The sequence below is a fragment of the Protopterus annectens genome, chromosome 6.part0 (assembly GCF_019279795.1).
Source record: "Protopterus annectens isolate FY-2018-M chromosome 6.part0, PAN1.0, whole genome shotgun sequence".
Taxonomy (NCBI): Eukaryota; Metazoa; Chordata; order Ceratodontiformes; family Protopteridae; genus Protopterus; species Protopterus annectens.
This window is the reverse complement of record NC_056737.1, coordinates 523,321,613-523,341,624: the sequence shown is the minus strand read 5'-3', so window position 1 is coordinate 523,341,624 and position 20,012 is coordinate 523,321,613. Positions and strand designations below refer to the sequence as shown.

Genomic DNA, 20,012 nt, shown 5'->3' with positions numbered 1-20,012 from the left:
CAGTTAACAAAAAAATCGGTACTCTCTACAGAATTAAACCCTTTCTTACCCCATCTGCTAGAAAAACTGTGGCCCAGAGCCACCTGATCTCCACCCTTTTCTATGCCTCTGCTATATATACAAACTTGTCTAAAAACAACATCACCAAACTTTCTACCTGCTACAACAGTATTACTAGATTCATTACTGCTACCCCTTTTAGAACCCACCACTGTATTAACCTCAAGCAACTAGATTGGTTAGAACTCCACAACCACTTACGCTATCAACAATTAATTATCATTCATAAGACCCTTTTTTACCCAGATGCTACCCCTAGCCTTACAAAACTGATTTCACCTTATAAAAACCTAGCCACACTAAGATCAGCTAATAAACTCCTCGTAGCCTTAACCAAATCAAAGAATAAAGCTGGGGACTCATTATTTTCAAATGCTGTCGGGAAAATCTGGAATCAACTACCTCAGGAAATAGCAAACCTAGACTCTACATCCCTTTTCAAAAGACATATCAAAGAACATCTCAAAACTCAATGGCTATGTCCTTGTACTAATCCTGACTGAAATTATTCCTTAACTACTCCCAACTTCCCCCCTTTATTTTTCCCAACTTTCCCACTATAAAACTAATTTTACTGTAGACAGATGTAACTTTGAGTTTGTCTTAAACATTTTTTTTTCTCTTTTTCTCTAGCACATCTTGAATTTTGTTTTGTATCTAACTGTAGAATGTTGCTTACCTTGTGATTTATATTGCTAACCAACTATTTTTCTGAAAGATTATGGTTCTGCTTTTTTGGTTTATTTGTGTTTTCTCTAAATTCATACAAATGTCCACCTATGTATTTATTGTATGATGCTTATTATGATTTATTGTTAATTATTGTTTTACTTCTTGTAATTGGAGCTTTTCTCCCCGGGCCTCTACTGAAAACGGATAATTGTCCAGCTTGACTAGCCCGGTCACCAAATGTAAAATAAAATAAATAAAAATAAATAAAATAAAAATAAAAAGTGACAAACTTCATGACACCCATACAGACGGGAACTGAAAGTTTGACTGCTGAATCCTACACTAAGGCACTGTACGAGTACATACACTCATGTATGAATCGTGCCATCCCCAATAGCACCAAGACACTCTCCTCCAAAAAAGGAAGCCAATCTGGTGGTCCCTTGCCATAAACAAACTTTATAACAAAAGGAAGAAACTGTTGCAGAAAAGAGGAAAATCACAGGATGCAAAAAACTCCCTTACCAGCCTCAGTAAGAAGCTGAACTCTCTCATAAAATCCTCCAAAGCTGGTTATGAAAATAAAATTGCCAAAGATTCCAAAGATAACCACAAGGCATTCTACAGCTATGTCAATAATCTAAATGGCAATGCTCGGATATGCTCTGAGCTACAACAAAATGGCATTAAATATACTGATCCCAAGGATATTGCCAATATCCTGGCAGATCGAGTCAGTGCCAACTTCACCCCCCTCTCATCCCCTAAAGGGCCCATCTCAATACCGAAAGATTGCCAAATTCTGGTAATAACATCCACACAGGTAAAAAACACACTCTCCAAAGCTAAGAATACAGCATCCAGAGGACCAGACGACATCCCAGGCTGTGTACTACATGAACTACAAAATGAACTGGCACCTCACCTAAGTGTCATGTTTAATCATAGCCTCATCTTCGGCTTTGTGCCCACTGAGTGGCGCACAGCTACAGTTATCCCACTCCACAAGAGGGAATTCACCTTGGATCCCGGGAATTACCACCCCATCAGTCTGACGAGCCTGATCTGCAAGGCCATGGAACGTATTATCATAGAACTTATAAACAAAGACACTGGCAACTTTCAAACACTGGACCCCATGCAATTTGGGTTCGTGAAGGGCCGATCTTGTCTCCTGAACCTGACTGACTTCTTCGAATCAGTCTCCAGAGCTGTGGACAAGGGTAAGGTGGTCCACACAGCCTATCTGGACCTCGCCAAGGCCTTTGACACCATCCCCCACTCTGGAATCATAGATAAACTTACAAAGCTGGGCATTAATCCCTACATCACTCGATGGGTTGCTAACTGGCTTACTGACAGAACCCACACTGTAAAAGTAGCTGACTCCAAATCCAGCCCCAGACAAGTGACAAGTGGAGTACCACAGGGTTCAGTCCTGGGACCACTCTTGTTTGGCATCTACTTCTCTGAAGTACAGGCCAACACTAAGGGACTCTGGCTAACAAAGTTCGCAGATGATTGGAAACTGGGAGCCATTATTGAATCCCCAAATTATGTGGATATTCTACAAAAGGGCCTTACAGAAACAGATGCTTGGTGCCAGAGCCATGGGCTCAAGCTCAATGCCAAGAAATGTATAGTTATCCCCTTTGGGAAAAAAACATGTACCCATGAATTACCACATAGGCACCAGTACACTAAACACCGAAAGTGTGATAAGAGACTTGGGACACAGGTGGACAATGGTCTCAACTTCAATAACCACATCGCCACAACAATCAGGAAATCCTTCTATGTAGCACACCTCATCACTAAGGGCTTTTCATCCAGAAAAAAGGTGGACATTGTCCCACTGCACTCATCCCTCATTAGACCCATTATAGAATACAATACCCCATTTGATATGTACCTCTCAAGACATCTGAAACAACTGGAAAGGCCACAGAAATACCTCACTAAAAGAATCACAGGCCTAAAGCAGAAGCCCTATGCTGACCACCTAAAAAAAACTCCACCTATACTCTTGTCGCATATCATCTACTCAGAGGCGATGTCTGCTTAACATACAAGGCCATGTCAAACCCAGAGCTGTTGGACATGCTACACTTAAAGAAATCCCAATCCCTCAGAGAGACATGCTCCAGGGATCTAAACCTTGTCATCACAAAGAACAAAACATGCTGGAGGGAAAGGTTCCTGACCCAGAGACTCCCCAGACTCTGGAATAGACTGCCTATACATGTCAAGCAGAGCGCCTCTTTGGCCCTCTTCAAAAGGAACCTTGATGATTGGATGGGAGATAGGAAATTCACCCCGGGGATCAAGTCAGTCGCCCTGCTAGACAGGGGTCCAAGGAAGTAAATACTGTAGGAAGAAATAGCCAGGGAATTGTTATGGCTAGGCTTGTATAGGCACTAGGGCCGACAGCCTAGTACCAACCTATGAACCTACATACACACACACATAAATAAAAAGGACTCCCAATACCAAATGACAAAACAAACAAAAAACTTCAGTATACAAAAGGAATGACTATTTAAAATGAGCAATTCTATGTTTGTATTAGATCTGCAGCACAAAACTCTGCAAAAATTATCCAAGGCCACAAAGTTGAGCCAACTAAAGTATTGTTCTGGATTGTTTCAGCATGTCTTCTACCAAAAATCTAAATAAAAACTAGGCCCATTCCTGGTGCAGGTCTACAATTATATCAAGAAATTTAAACTTCATGACCCAAATTTGAATCAATCAAGCACCACATTTATGCTCTGACCTGACATTCTTAAAAAAAGAAATAAAAAATGATTCCATCTAAAAAAGGTACACATTAGAATTCTTATTTTGATTTTACCCGGCTGATTTAAGGCGCTTTGTTCATACTTCATTTCTGGATTTGCTTTGGCACTTGTGTAACCTAAGAAAACAATCGAACACTTGAACTCGTTTTTCATAACAAACTGAACTTCTGTAAGCAGCTATACTTCTAGACACTTCTAAAGCATTTGACAGAGTCCACCTTTCCTTTTGTCATGCATCTTCTTAAGGAATTTAATTTAAGGAACCATTAATCTTCTCACAAGTAATTCTGTACAAATGAACCATAACCTGGATCTAACAAATGTGTCAACTGAAGCCAGTACATGAAAGCAAGGGAAAACATAAGGTAGAGAATTAAGATAAAACAATGAGAGAGAATTCTCATCTATATTTCTGTTATCAGGAGCAGGGTAGCTGATTACTGTCCCAATGTGGGCAAGACAATAACTGGCAAAAGATGGGAGTAATGGATAGAATATGTCCTACTAGTTAAACTTGTAGGAGCCATCTCAATGGCAGAAAAACAAACTTTCCAAAAGAAAGAATGTTGATGAGGATGGGTTTGGGGTGACACTGTGTCCATACTACTGAGTAACATTTAATTTTAATGGTGAATCCAATTACAACAGAAATAAATGCCTAACAGCTGGGTACCATCTTTCTATTCTGAAATAATTGTGTAGTGCTAAATGTAGCTGACAGAGCAGCTTAACAGGTGAGATTAGACCTGGAAATGAATACTGAATTGCAGCTCGAATCAGAGGCAAAACTTTAATTAAATATTCCCCCAAAAAAACAGTTTAGAGTACCACACTGGCAACCCATACAGATTAAATGAAAAAAAAAAAAACGCAAGTGTTAGCTCACCCCATCAACAAATATGCATGGCCCCATTCTGAACGGTAAACTGAACAGGTGCCAAGGAGAGTGGAGTGGCTAAAACAGGTGGGCTCCAGGGACAAGGCTAAAGGTAGACACCCCAGGTGTGGAAAAAAAGAAAAGAAAAATATTAAAGAAAGTATTGTAAAAACATACAATTAAATATCATACAATGCCAAAGCGTAAAACTCACATTTTCTGCAAATATTTTATATTCAAGAATGAAATATAAAAACACACTACAGCAGCTTGTGGAAAAGGTGGCTGTTTCGGTTCAATTTAACTTATCCTTCTGTTTACTGACCTGAGGATAAAGAGAAAATGTTTCAGAGAATCTGAAAGAGTTTGGATCATCTTTATGGTAGTCTCCAAACTTCTGGCACTAAAAAAGGAAGAAAAGAACATTTTACATTACTGGCACCACTAATTAATGCCCTCTCCAGTGGCAATACAACAAAATAATAAAAGATGGCCCTACTCACCAGTCTTATCAACTGTCTATCTAGCCACCTAAGGACATCTGGTCCCTCTTCTGTCTCTGCTCTGTATACTGCCAATCTGGCCATGAGAACAGCTGCAGCCTCCTGGTCAAATGATGCAGCAATTGTCTGAATCTGTGTTTGAGCATCTGCCCAGCTAGTGAGAAAGAAGGCAATTTAGACTTCAAAGGAACAGAAAACAGCTGCTAGTCACAAATACTATGAAACTATAGGACCTATGAAAAGAAAGGTAATAGAAGCACTTCCTGGAAGGATATGCACTTATGCTACTCAATTGCTGTCCAGTTACCGAGAAAGCAGAAGTTAGAAGTATGTAAAACAAAAAAGAAAAAAAATGAATTACATCCTTAAACCCTGGCTGGCTGCCAAGCAAATAAATTTATCACATAAAATCTTTTCAGATTATTACATAAAGCGCAGTTATGGACAATTTCCTCTCACATTATGGCATTCTATAGTTGGCACCAAGCTCCATGCCAACAACTTGGGCATGATTAATTTTGACAATGTCTGAAACTGTTAAACCACAGGATATCGAAGAGTTTTGAACACTGTGAAAGACCATGAGCATAAAGCATTCCATACATTGGGGTCTAAGTCATTATTTGCTTTTCTCTACAAAGGCAGTCTAAACTGTGAAAAAAAAAATAAGAATCACTAAAATAATACGTCTACCAAAAAGGACCAAAAAAAAATAAAGGCTTCTAACTTCTAAGCAAAAAAAAAAATATATATATATATATATATATATATATATATATATATATATATGTATAGGATCTGTACAGATCCCCGACAGCATTTTCTGTCGAAACAGAAATCACCGAACATACATAACCGAAAGTGCTGTTCACAGAAGCAGCACTTTCGGTTAAGTATGCTGGTTGTGCCAGTCGCACTACGGTGTGGTTAAGGGAGAATTCCCTTTTCCCCACTGTAGAGTGACCAGAAGTGAGAATATAAAAGTAGGGGGGGTGTGGGGGGCACACACCCCGCACGGGGGGTGCAGGGGGGCTTGCTCCCCTGCATAAAGAAAGTTTTTTTTTTAACGCACTTTAACGAAAGCACTTTTTCAGTGAAAGCTCTTTCACTAAAGTGCATTTGGTTATTGTGGATTTGGACTACTGAACTTTCGTTCAATAGTCCTAGCGCCATATATAAATATATATATATATATATATATATATATATATATATATATATATATATATGGTTCCCCTTCAAACCATCGAACGTTTAAAACATCAAAGTTCAGATCATCGAGACCAGAACATCGAGTTTTAAAACATCAAAGGTTTGAAGGGGAAGAAAAATGTAAGTGTAGGTGGGAAAATGTTTGTGTTTTTGCAGGGCACCAAGGTGCCCTGCATATTGTGTGCGCCTATGTGCAATCTGTGTGATAGCACTACAGATAGGGTATGGAAAATCTACCGTTTAGCGCTTCTGCATATAGCGCTAAACGGGAGATTTCCCTTTACTCCACTGTAGTGCGGTCTCGGAATTGGAATATTACAATAGGGGGTGTGTAGGGGGTGCAGGGGGGGCTTCTCCCCCCTCCCACACCCTGGCATACAATTGTTACAATTTTTTTTTGTTACACTTGTAACCTTCGATGTTTCAAAATTCGATGTTCTGGTCTAGATGATCAGAACTTCGATGTTTTTAAATTTCGATGGTTAGAAGTGGAACCATAATATACATACACACACACACACACACACACACACATATATATATAGATATATATATATATATATATATATATATATATATATATGGGTCTACTTCATTTTATTGAAAACTCATTTCATTGAAACTCATTTCGTTGAAAGCTCATTTCATGAAACTCAGATGCCTGAGCACAATTCATTGAAAGCTCACTTCACTGAAAACTCATTTGACTGAAACTCATTCCATAGAAAGGTATATGCCCTGTTCTCCACTTTAGTGTGATCCTGGAGTTAGTGTATATATAGTAAAGGTGGGGTGGGGGCACAGCCCCCCACACCGGGGTGTGTGTGTGGGGTGTAGCCCCTCACATAGTTTGGGTATATGCTGTCTTCTGGAAAGAGTTATTCATTCAACTTATAAGTATCCCTGTCTATGGTTTACACCGTTTAAAACAGGTGGGGGGGGGGCTGTGCCTTTCTACGAAATGTGTTTCAGTTGAATGAGTTTTCAGTGAAGTGAGTTTTCAGTGAACTGTGCTCAGGACAGCTGAGTTTCAGTTAAATGAGCTTTCAACGAAATAAGTTTTCAATGAAATGATGTAGATCCATATATATATATATATATATATATATATATATATATATATATATATATATGTGTGTGTGTGTGTGTATGTATATATATATATATATATATATATATATATATATATATAATATATATATGTGTGTGTGTGTGTGTGTGTAAGAATACACATACACACACATTATATATATAAATATATATATATATATATATATAATGTGCGTTTGTGTGTGTGTGTGTGTAAGAATACACATAAATACACACACATTATATATATATATATATATATATATATATATATATATATATATAATGTGTGTTTGTGTGTGTGTGAGAATACACATAAATACACACACACACACACATTTCTGTTGCAGTTATTTTCTGGTGAGTGGGTGAATGGACAGCAGACAAGGGGCCTGATTGCAAAAGACTTACTCTCAGTGTAAGTGACCACTTACACTGAGAGCAGGTACATTGAAATCTGGTCCCTGGTGTAAGCCTATTTATAAATAGAAGTCTTACACTGAAGTAATTCACTTCATTTCTAATTTCTGTGACTAACTCCAGCCGAGAACTGAACGGGAGAACCTCTTGCTGTGAGGCAACAATGCTACCGAAAAATCCAATTATTTCTATGCAGTTTTCTCCTTCCCCTTTCTAAAGACTCCATTTCCAACTCTTATCTTCTTTTCAATATTCAGTATTTTAACTGCAGTTTGTTTAGTTTCTGATTTCCATTTTCTAATAATTTACCTTTTTGGCAGCCAATAGTATTAAACTTTAGAAATGCCTTTTGTCTGGGTGATTCAGATCCTATACCCAGATCAAAAGAATCATTTCCTTAGCTACAATCACTGGCCTCCTGGTCTTTTCTGACAATGTACTCTGCAAGGAATTTTTAAACTCTGCCAGCTCTCTGCATTCCCAAAAACCAGTTCCCAATTTCCTCTCTCTCTCACTCCCATCACACCTGCAACATTTGCTATATGCTTAAGGAGAAATTCACTGAAGTCTGCTTTGGGTACTATAATATCAAAGCAAACACTTCCATGCAAAAATCCTAACCCTTCTAAACTTTTTTGAATAGTAGAGAGCCTTAAATAAATCCTACTATTGTTCCTTCGTATTTCATTTTCTCCTCCTAGTCTTTTCTAACCTTTTCTGATTTTAGGAAACAGTTTATATGCCCTACTATCATTTTTTTTAACAGCACCTTCTGTTAGAGACTCAATTAAAATTCTACCACAGCTGGACATTCACTTTGCACTCCCCTATCACTTTCTCTTAGCCAATAATGTGTTATCAGTCCCTGGTAGGGAAGGCAAGTCTCTAATCAGTAGTCTAAACTTCTTCCCAGCCTCATCCTACTCTTATCTTGTCCCAAACGATTTGTTCCTCTGCTAATTTTCTCCAGTAAGTTTAAATCCCCTCTTGCCTATCTTCTATACCCCTACTTGCACTCATTCCTATTGGTAAAATCTCCCTTCTCCATTCCCATGTTAGCTGTTAGTTCTTAGAATACTTTCTGCAACTTTATACCTACCACATTCTAACAGTGCTGTTTTTAATCTCCTTAAGGAGCTGCATCCAAAATCTTACTCTCTCCTTACTTCAACTCTTCCACTGTTTCATCACCATCCCTTTCCACTATGTAACAATCTTCCACTTGTTTATTATCAGTCTTAACCATGTAGCTCTAAATAATCTCTTCAAATCGGGTAATCCTAAACTACCTTGTTCCATAGGGAGAATCATCTTATCCCACTTAACCCACACCTTCTTCCCCTTCCAAATAAATTCTTTCATCCCTTATCTATGGTCCACCACAACATATTCTCTGGTTGCTAAAAATACTCTTGACCTGTATGTAAAACCAAAGGAACTAGAACCATTGTCACTGCTTGTATCTTACCATCCATAATCAAGAGCTTCCAACTTCCCGGTTTCTGTATTATCTTTTGTTTAGTCTCTTCCGACATATCCTTAACTTCCATAACAGAATCCTCTTCACTCCACATAACTACTTCATCTTATTATGTCCCCATAAATATGGGTATTTCTGAACCAATTCAAGTGCATGTACAAAGTTTACAACTACAGCCTTTTTACCTTCATTTAGTTTATATCCTGCAAAAACTTGAAACTATCTCAGAATGTTCCACACCACTAAAATGTGCTCTTCTGGATTGATCAAGTACAAAATAGTATCATCTGCGAACAAAGCTAACTTTTCTTTTTTTCTGAGTGCCATACCAGTAATATCCTTGAATCTAAGTCTCTCATTTTCTTTGCCAATGGCTCTAAATATAAAGCAAATAACAAAGGGAAAGAGGAAATCCTGCCTGATTCCTCTGTTTAAACATAGCTGGTTGGACAGGAAACTTCTCATCCTTTACATATCCTTCTAATTAACCCTAGTATTCTTTCAGAGAACAACCCAGCCACTGGGGATGCACAAGCCAGTGCATTTCTTTGTGCTGGTCCCAAGCCTGGATAAATGGGGTGGGTTGTGTCAGGAAGGGCATCCAGTGTAAAACTTTGCCAAATCATACAAGCGGACAACAGTACAGATATACATACCGGATCGGTCGAGGCCCGGGTTAACAACGACCGCCACTAGTACTGTTGGCCAACAGGGTGCTGGTGGAAATTGGGCTACTATTGGCTGAAGGAGGAAAAGAGGGGAAAGGCATGCCCGAAGGCAGGTAAAGGCTAGGACTGTGGTAGTGAGGGTCGTAACTTTGAATGTTGGCAGTATGACTGGTATACGGAGAGAGCTAGCCGATATGATGGACAGAAGGAAGGTTGGTATATTGTGTGTGCAAGAGAACAGATGGAAGGGGATCAAGGCTAGGTGTATCAGAGGCGGGTTCAAATGGTTTTATCATGGTGTGGATGTGAGGAGAAATGGCATAGGGGTTATCCAGAAGGAACAGTATGCTAAGAGTGTTTTGGAGGTGATGAGAGTGTTGGATAGAGTGTTGTTTATGAAGCAGGAAATTGATGGTGTAATGATGCATATTGTTAGTGCATAGTTGGGTGTGCGATGGATGAGAAAGAAAAAATTTGGAGTGAGTTGGATGAAGTGGTGATGACAAGGGTGAGAGAGTGGTGATTGGAGCAGATTTCAATGGGCATGCTGGTGAAGGGAACAGAGGGGATGAGGAAGTGATGGGTAGGTATGGTGTTAAGCAAAGTAATGCAGAAGGTCAGATCGTAACAGATTTTGCAAAAAGGATGGACATGGCTGTGGTGAATATGTATTTTAACAAGAGGGAGGAGCATAGGGTGACATACAAGAGTGAAAGAAGATGCACACAGGTGGATTATATCTTATGTAGAAGGGCCAGTCTGAAAGAGATTGGAGACTGTAAAGTGGTGGCAGGGGAAAGTGTAGCTAGGTCGCATAAGATGGTGGTTTGTAGGATGATACTGGTGATCAAGAAGAGGAGGAGGAGTGTGAGGGCAGCACCAAGGATCAAATGGTGGAAATTGAAACAGGGTAATTGTGAGGTAGAGTTAAGGGAAGAGTCAAGACAGGCAATGGGTGGCAGTGAAGAGTTACCGAATAGCTGGGTAACTACAACAGAGCTAGTAAGGGAGATGGCTAGAAAGGTGCTTGGTGTGACATCTGGAAAGAGAAAGGAAGACAAGGAGACCTGGTGGTGGAATGAGGAAGTACAGGAGAGTATACAGAGAAAGAGGTTGGCGAAGAAGAAATGGGATTGTCAGAGAGATGAAGAAAGTAGACAGGAGTATAAGGAGATGAGGTGCATGGCAAAGAGAGAGGTGGCTAAGGCTAAGGATAAGGCATATGAAGAGTTGTATGAAAGGTTGGACACTAAGGAGGGAGAAAATGACCTGTACGAATTGGCTAGACAGAGGGACCGAGCTAGTAAAGATGTGCAGCAGGTAAGGGTGATAAAGAATAATGAGGGAAATGTACTCACAAGAGAGGAGATTGTGCTGAGCAGATGGAAAGAGTACTTTGAGGGGCTGATGAATGAAGAGAATGAGAGGGATAGAAGGTTGAATGATGTGCGGATAGTGAATCATGAAGTGCGGTGGAGTAGCAAGGAGGAAGTAAGGATAGCCATGAAGAGGATGAAGAATGGAAGGGCTGTTGGTCCAGATGACATACCTGTGGAAGCATGGAGGTGTTTAGGTGAAATGGCAGTGGAGTTTTTAACTAGATTGTTTAATGAAATCTTGGAAAGTGAGAGGATGCCTGAGGAATGGAGAAAAAGTGTTCTGGTACCGATTATTAAGAATAAGGTTGATGTGCAGAGCTGTAGTAACTATAGAGGGATTAAATTGATCAGTCACAGCATGAATTTATGGGAAAGAGTAGTGGAAGCTAGGTTAAGAAGGGAGGTGATGATTAGTGATCAGCAGTATAGTTTCATGCCAGGAAACAGCACTACAGATGCGATGTTTGCTCTGCCAGTGTTGATGGAGAAGTACAGATAAGTTCAGAAGGAGATGCATTGTGTCTTTGTGGACTTGGAGAAAGCATATGACAGAGTGCCTAGAGAAGAGTTGTGGTATTGTATGAGGAAGTCGGGAGTGTCAGAGAAGTATGTAAGAGTGGTACAGGATATGTACGAGGATAGTGTGACAGCAGTGAGGTCTGCGGTGGGAGTGACGGATGCGTTTAAGGTGGAGGTGGGATTACATCAAGGATCAGCTCTGTGCCCTTTCTTATTTGCAATGGTGATGGACAGGATGACAGACGAGATCAGACAGGAGTCCCCGTGGACTATGATGTTTGCAAATGACATTGTGAGCTGTAGTGAGAGTAGGAAACAGGTGGAGGAGACCCTGGAGAGGTGGGGATATGCTCTAGAGAGAAGAGGAATGAAAGTCAGCAGGACTAAAGCAGAATATATGTGTGTGAATGAGAGGGAGGATAGAGGAATGGTGAGGATGCAGGGAGTAGAGGTGGCGAAGGTGGATGAGTTTAAATACCTGGACTCAACAGTTCAGAGTAATGGTATGTATAGAAGAGAGGTAAATAAGAGAGTACAGGCAGGATGGAGTGGGTGGAGAAGAGTGTCAGGAGTGATTTGTGACAGATGAGTACCACTAAGAGTGAAAGGGAAGGTCTACAAGAGGGTAGTGAGTCCAGCTATGTTATATGGGTTGGAGACAGTGGCACTGACAAAAAGGCAGGAGTCAGAGCTGGATGTGGCAGAGTTAAAGATATTAAGATTTGCACTGGGTGTGACTAGGGTGATTGGGAATAAGTATATTAGAGGGTCAGCCCAGGTTGGAAGGTTTGGAGACAAAGCCAGAGAGGCAAGATTACATTGGTTTGGACATTTGCTGAGGAGGGATGCAGAGTATATTGGGAAAAAGATGCTAAGGATGAAGCTGCCAGGTAAAAGGAAAACAGGAAGGCCTAAGATAAGGTTTATGGATGTGGTGAGAGAGGACATGCAGGTGGTTGGTGTGACAGAGCAAGATGCAGAGGACAGGAAGAAATGGAAACAGATGATCCACTGTGGCAACCCCTAACAGGAGCAGCTGAAAAAAGAAGATTCTTTCAGAGAACACAGATGCTATCATTATCCTAATCATAAAAACCATAAAATTTCATCTTTGTATCAAGACCTACCAGCAACAGTGGTATTTTCTAACACTTTGCTACTTCTAGAGCTTCACTGTACTGCCAATACTGGTTGGTTGTCATAATGGTTAAGGTATTTACCTTACAGACACTAGGTGCAGGGTTTGATTCTCACATGGGGTAACTGGCTAGGCTTAAAATGGCCTGCAAGGATAGTTAGCCTAGTACTAATCTATGAACCCTAAACCTTTACCTCCTCCATAAAACCAGATTAATCCATGTATATCAAATTTGGCAACAACTTTGCCATTATTTTAGCTAACATTGTCACAGGCACTTTATAATCATGGATTAAAACTGAAATAGATCTATATGAAGCTGGGTCTAAAGGGCTTTTATTCTCTTTGGGTAATACAGCCACCACAGCTTTCTTCAAAGATGCAGGTACCCCATTCCCCATTTTTTAAATGTTGTTAAACAAAACCTTCCAGATCTTTATCACTTTCTTCTCTCCCATCTTCCAAACTTCCACAAGATTACCATCCGATCCTGCAGTCTTCCCTACTGACTGACCATACATCAACATTTTTATCTTGTCTATTTTTAGCTTAGCTATTGATTAAACTTGCTTATTTATTTTCTGCTTGTTAACTGCATAGGTAAAATGGTGCAAAGGCTCCTTTCAGCCTTGACATGGGCCCCATATGAGCAGTAAACAAAGAAAAGACAACATATTTGTACAATTCTTATTTATACAATGTGTTTCTTATTGTGAGAAGAATGGAAGGTCCATAAAGAAAGGCCATATTCCAGCTTGGGGAGAAGGACATTTTTGGCTATGACCAGTCTAACAACAGGAGTGAGGAGGTATGAAATTCTGTAACAAAGCTTTAGCTGAGAAAGGACTTTTTGCAGTGTTATCTGTGTGGGTAATTAAGGGCAAAAAAGTGATCAAGAATGAGACCTAGGTATTTATATTCCATAACTGTGGGTATGCAATTGTTTTGTGAGACTGTTACTGAGAAATGTGCTTCATCTGTTTCTAACATCAGCATTGTTAAGACTTTTGTAAATACTTCCCTTTTGTGACTTTTCTTGGTTTCCACATTTATCACCTTTATACAAATTGTACTCTGGGACTAGATTCTAAAACACTTGCTCACGGTGCTTACATGGAGACCAACTTGTTTTGAAAACTGGGCCAAGGAGTTGTTATCAAAAAACAATTGCTTAAAAGGAAGCTTTCTAAACCCATGCATAATATCCAAATAGTCTTTTATTTTCCTTTTAGCACTCTGTAAGTATTCCACTTCCTGTTTTGTCAGATTCCCTTTTGTTCTGCAATGCTTTCATCTTTGTCATCCTCCATAAAAAATTCTCATCGTTTTCCCCCATATCTCTTACTTTCTTATTTTTACCATTTTAAAACTCCATTTTCATCGTATCCCTTTTGTAGGCATTTCGAACTTCCCTAATAACTCTCATACCATTCCCATTAACCATTCCTTATATTCCTCTCTCTTTGGGAAAGTGCCAGTATCTCCTTTTCACTTCATTATCCTGCATCGCTTAGTTTTTACGGGTGCATGATCAGAAATAGTCATTGGATGTGTTTTAAAGCTGTCAATTAAATTCACAAGTTCCTTTGAAATGCAATTTTAGTGTAGTCTAGATCAATTATTCTACCTTGGTGAATAATAAGTAAACTCTTTCCAGGTTTGTACTACTGAATTCTCAACTTCCATACCTAACAGTAAAATATATTTTTTCAAAAATCTACCTTCTTTTGTTAAATTTCCCTTCTTACATCCCCCAGATACATACTCACTACTGCAAAGTGGGTTTCAGGCATGACCCACAAATAACATCCCCCACTGAAAACATTATTACAACCAAAATTCTCTTACACACCATAACAGCAGTTTTACATGGAATATTAGTGCATGCAAAATAATCTGGCAACAGCACCTTAAGACCACAAATCTACCATTATGGTCTTTTTCCCTCTTCTATCACTACTGGACCCCTCTACCAATCAGTATTATTATTACTCCCCTTTTCTAATGTCCCTGACATTCTGCTGAACATCCAACTTTAAAATCCTTCTGGTGTCAAATTTACATGCTGATTTCTATCAAAATGTGTCACCTGCAACACTGTTATCTGAACCTTACACTTCTTAATATAATTCAACACTCTCTGCTTTTAATCTACACCAGTACGGCTATTTACAAGATAAGATGGTCAAAGTAGCCATTACTCCCACCTAGTATACATGACAACTTTTTTGAATATATATTTCCAACTTTTAGCTTACATAAACACATTAATGTTTAGCAGGCTGATTGATCTCATATGCAGTGGTTTCTTTTCACCTCAGTTTGAATCAATGTCACATTGTCAAAACCTTTTGCTTCAATTAAAACAATCAAACAAAAACTACATATATTTTCAGAACCCCCATCTCCTTTTAACTTAGAACAAACACAGAAAACTATGTGTATTTTCAACAAATGAAGTACACCCCTCCAAACAGGGGCAGTTAACTCAAATTGATGGCTGTACCCACAGGGACCTCCTAATCTAAAATTAGGGTTACCCATACTAAGGTATATGCTACAGCTTGTGTTCCCACTTACACTAATTGTGATCTATTTTTTTCTTATCTCTATTCCTCTCTAGATGTAAAAAAAATGTGCATGCTTTCAGAAAACATTAACTTTCAGCCCCAACAGAAAGTGCACTGGATATCTTTGGATATCTTTAAATAAATAAACTGTGCATTGTTCATTAATTGAATTAAAGTGCTAAGGCTCCTGGGGAAGCAGCTACTTGTATAACCTATTCTCTTTCCACGCATCAAGCTTCATTTATTTTTCACTAAGCTTCTTGTCGCTGTATATTTAAATGTTAATTACATTGTACCTTATCCAATTCAAATCAGCAGAGGTGTTCAGACCTCTGACGGTTAAGTGCTTGCAGTTTGCAGCTGTCTGGTCTCCAAGTTGGTAATGAAAAAAAAAAAAAAAAAAAAAAAAAAAAAACGGCCACTGACTTTGCAGATCCATAAAAGAATCTTTGTAAACTTCACTCAGAACACAATATTCAGCACTCTTATGATTAACTGCTTACACATGTTGATTTCTTGTCTCCCAGTGAACGGCTTCACTTAAGGAAAAAAATAGCTAAAACTGACTTGGCAAAAAACAAAACAGAGTCAACATTTTCATGCCTTTCATCACTCTTATGATTCAAATGTATTTGCTAAACAAGCTTATGCATAGTGCAAACCAAGGACATTAATCTATATGTATATATATATATATATATATATATATATATGTGTGTGTGTGTGTGTGTGTATATATATATATATATATGTTTATGAAAGCATGGGAAATTATCTTTATTTTACAGATAAAGTAATCAAACTTTTACATCACCCACTCCCAAGATCACAACATTCTATTAACTTTAATTTGTTTCCACCCAGTCTTCTTAATCATGTTACAGTGACAAGCATAGACATCTTACAGCTAAGAAAAAGTAGTTTCTTGCTTTAATATCTTTAACATGGATCACCTTTAAAATCCTGAAAGCTCAAAATCCTGAATCTCAAAATCCTGAACACAAAATCCTGAAAGCTCAAAATCCTGAAAACTCATAATCCTGAATCTCATAATACTGAAAAACATACAGGACACCAACACAGACTATATTGCAGCTACACTACACTGCACATACACTACTATCTATCCACTTACCCTAACCCAGACCCTAACCCTAAGGTCCGTCACTATCGCACACTCACCTCACCTGTGCCCTAACCCTAACTCACTTAACCCGCCCCTAACCCCAAATTCTGTCACTATCGCACAATCACTTCACCCGCACCCTAACCCTAACTCACTTAACCCACCCCTAACCCTAACATCCATCACACACTCACCTCACCTGTGCCCTAACCCTAACTCACTTAACCCGCCCCTAACCCCAAATTCTGTCACTATCACACAATCACCTCACCCGCACCCTAACCCTAACTCACTTAACCCACCCCTAACCCTAACATCCATCACAATCGCACACTTACCTGACCTGCTCCCTACCCCGAATGTCCGCACAATCACACATCAGTGTTGGTGTCCTGTATGTTTTTCAGTATTATGAGATTCAGGATTATGAGTTTTCAGGATTTTGAGCTTTCAGGATTTTGTGTTCAGGATTTTGAGATTCAGGATTTTGAGCTTTCAGGATTTTAAAGGTGACCCCTTTAACATACACATCAGTCATTGATAAGACTCCTCCCACCTCACATTTAAAATACTTCTGACTGCACAATAGACAAAACTGCTTTACAATATAAAATGCAATTTATGTTATAAAAGTTTTATACAAATACTAGAAAGAACAAAAACTGTTTTACTTCAGTGGCCTTCTAAGATTAACAACAAAGATGTGTATATGCTTTACAGTTCACTCACCACTAGTTTAGACAGTCAACAAAATTGTAATCATTTCAAACCACTTCTTGCAAAGCCACATTTCGCATCTATTCCTATACCTAATGTGATTCATACTTTATAGTCTCCTATTTGTTCTGTAATTTCACAATGTTTACAGTCTTTTTCATGATCTTCACTTCTCAACACCAATTTCTGGTATAAATCCAAAGTATGCCTAATTTTTTTAGCCAACTTGCATGCTTTTCTTTTCTGTTGCTCAAGCATTTTCTTTTGGAACAATGGAAAAGTTTCACTGGCTTTGTTATTGTTAGATGAGAAACAGAGTCCCATTATGTTTGCTCACTCACCCTTTGTTGGTAAAACATTTTTTTAATTCATTTTTAGTTTGTTAAGCTTTTAAAAATATTGCTGATCCTCAAGGAAAAATATCCCGAAGATAGCTGGATACAGCAGCTTGAATCACACCTGCTTCTCAACATTCCTTGATTACTAGCATAAATTGCTTATCTTCCATTTGGTGTACAGTGCATAATAATTTTCCACAAACATTCTGCTGTTCCTTTCCCCTTCTGCCATACTTTTGTCATGAGTACCTCTTTCTGCTGGTATGATTACATCCTTACTTATACACGTCTTGACTATTTTCTTATGTCCATATTTGGAGCATACACTATGTGCCCTCTCAACTAAATTCTACTGTGGAACATAAAGACCTATCAGATCCAGCTTCATATTGGCCCATTCCAGTTTTAAACCATGATTATACAGTGTTTATGGCTAAAAGAATGGAGAAGTTGTTGCCAATATTGGTAGATATATATCAGTGTGGTTTTGTGGAGGGGAGGCAAACAACTGACAACATTAACAGAACAATGATGATCCACAGGGAAACAAAATGTAAGAAAGTACAGCTGTTGTTGGTGGGTCTTGATGCAGAGAAAGCACTTGACTGGGTAAGCTAGGATTTTATGAGACGGGCAATGGAAGCATGTACATTTCCTGATACAATAACCTAGTTAATTAGAAAGATATATGAGGGATCAGAGGCAAAAATCAACGTGGAAGGGTTACTCTCTGATAAGGTGAGTCTGAACAGAGGAACCAGGCAGAGGTGATCTCTTCCCCATTGTTATGAGCATTATATTTAGCTATTAAAAAAATCAGGGACTCAGAAATTTAAGGACATAATTGGTATGGTATTCAAGAAAAGTTGGCTTTATTTGCAGATATTCTTTTGTGCTGAAAAAATAGAAGAGGACATCTCAGTGTTGTGGAACATTCTGAAGCATATCTGGGTTTTTTCTGGATATAAAATTAATGAAGATAAGACACGGGCTATAGTTGTAAACCTGGTACCTAACACATGAATTGGTTCAGCAATATCCATATTAATGGGAATAAGATAAAATAAAGTATTTAGGAGTATGGGTTAAAAAGGACTCTGTTATGGTAGCTGAGGCTATTTGGGAAGAGACTAAACAAAGGATATTACAAAAACTGAGAAACTGGAAGCTCTTGCCTATGAATACAGACAGCAAGATTCATTCAGACAAATGTTTTTAGTCCCTTTAGTTTTATACAAAGGCCAGGCATATTTTTTATCATCCAGAAGAGAAGTTGAGGACAGTAAGTAATAAAGAGTTGAAAGATTTTATCTGGGAGGAGAAGAGGGCAAAAGTCAAGTGGGATAAGCTGATCCTTCCAACAGAGCAAGGAGGTTTGGGATTACCTGATTTGAAGGGATATGTTACAGCAACATAGTTAAGGCTCTTAGACATAACACAAGCAGAAGTCAAAGTGGAAAGGGATGATGATGAAGCAGGGGGGTAATTCAAGAAATAATGAGACAGTGGGATTTTGAATGCAGATCATTAAGGAGAATTAACAGTCATACAGAATATAATATTCATGAAGCATCTCAAACTACACTAAGAACGAATCCATCACAGGAATAGAGAAAGGAGATTCTTATGATAGGGATAACTGTAATTAGCATTTCAGAGAATAAGCAAGAAGAGGCTAGAATTTACTGGAGGAAGCTGGCAAATGAACCAAGGTACTGGGAATGAATAATCAGAGAGGGAAAGGTAACAGAAGACATTTCATCTGCAGGCTAGAGAATACCTTCCCCTTCAGGGACAGATATCAGAGTACAGCCAAATAGAAATGGATAGGTGAATCCTAAATGAAACATATGCACTGTTTGAGTTTTTAGTTGAATCTAGAACAGAAGCTGCTATTAAAAAGGGATAATTAGTAGGTCATATAAAATATTGCATGATAGCTATAGGAATCAATCAGAGGAGGTCAGAAAAGATTGGGAAGAAAGACTAGATAAGACATTCACACAGAAACAATGGGGGATCACATAAGCATGGCTCTCAAATAAAAATCTAGAAGATGTAGGATTTTTGGCTGGAAGTGTTTGCATAGGTACTTTTATACCCCAAGCAGGCTCCCAACAATTTCTCCTCGGATAGATGCAAAACATTTTGGAGGTGTAATGGGAGGAAACAGGTACTGGCAGCATATGTTTCCCTGCAGAATACTCTGTTAGGAATACTGGGCGAGCAAATGAGTAGCTAAGGAAATTATTTTTTTAACTGGTATACAGGATCTGAATTACCTAGACATAGTAAGGCCTTGTTAAGCTTAATTCTGGTGGCTATCAAAAAAGCAATTAACTAGAAAATGGAAATCAAAAGTCTAAACCAACTGTATTTGAAGTAGCAAATATTACAACAAGAATAAAATAACAAAGTGGGATCTTTAGAAAAGGGTAAGAGT

The 20,012-nt window shown here is 38.7% G+C and overlaps 1 protein-coding gene across 1 annotated transcript in view; it reads right to left on the bottom strand.

Moving 5' to 3' along the window:
• SEC23A (SEC23 homolog A, COPII coat complex component) overlaps positions 1–20,012 on the bottom strand; it is a 1,400,163-nt gene that overhangs the window by 235,957 nt on the left and 1,144,194 nt on the right. The window contains exons 14-15 of the mRNA XM_044074240.1: positions 4,914–5,067; positions 4,736–4,813 (exon numbers count right to left, since the gene is read on the bottom strand). Of these exons, the coding sequence (XP_043930175.1) occupies positions 4,736–4,813; positions 4,914–5,067 (232 nt within the window). The remainder of the gene's footprint in view (positions 1–4,735; positions 4,814–4,913; positions 5,068–20,012) is intronic.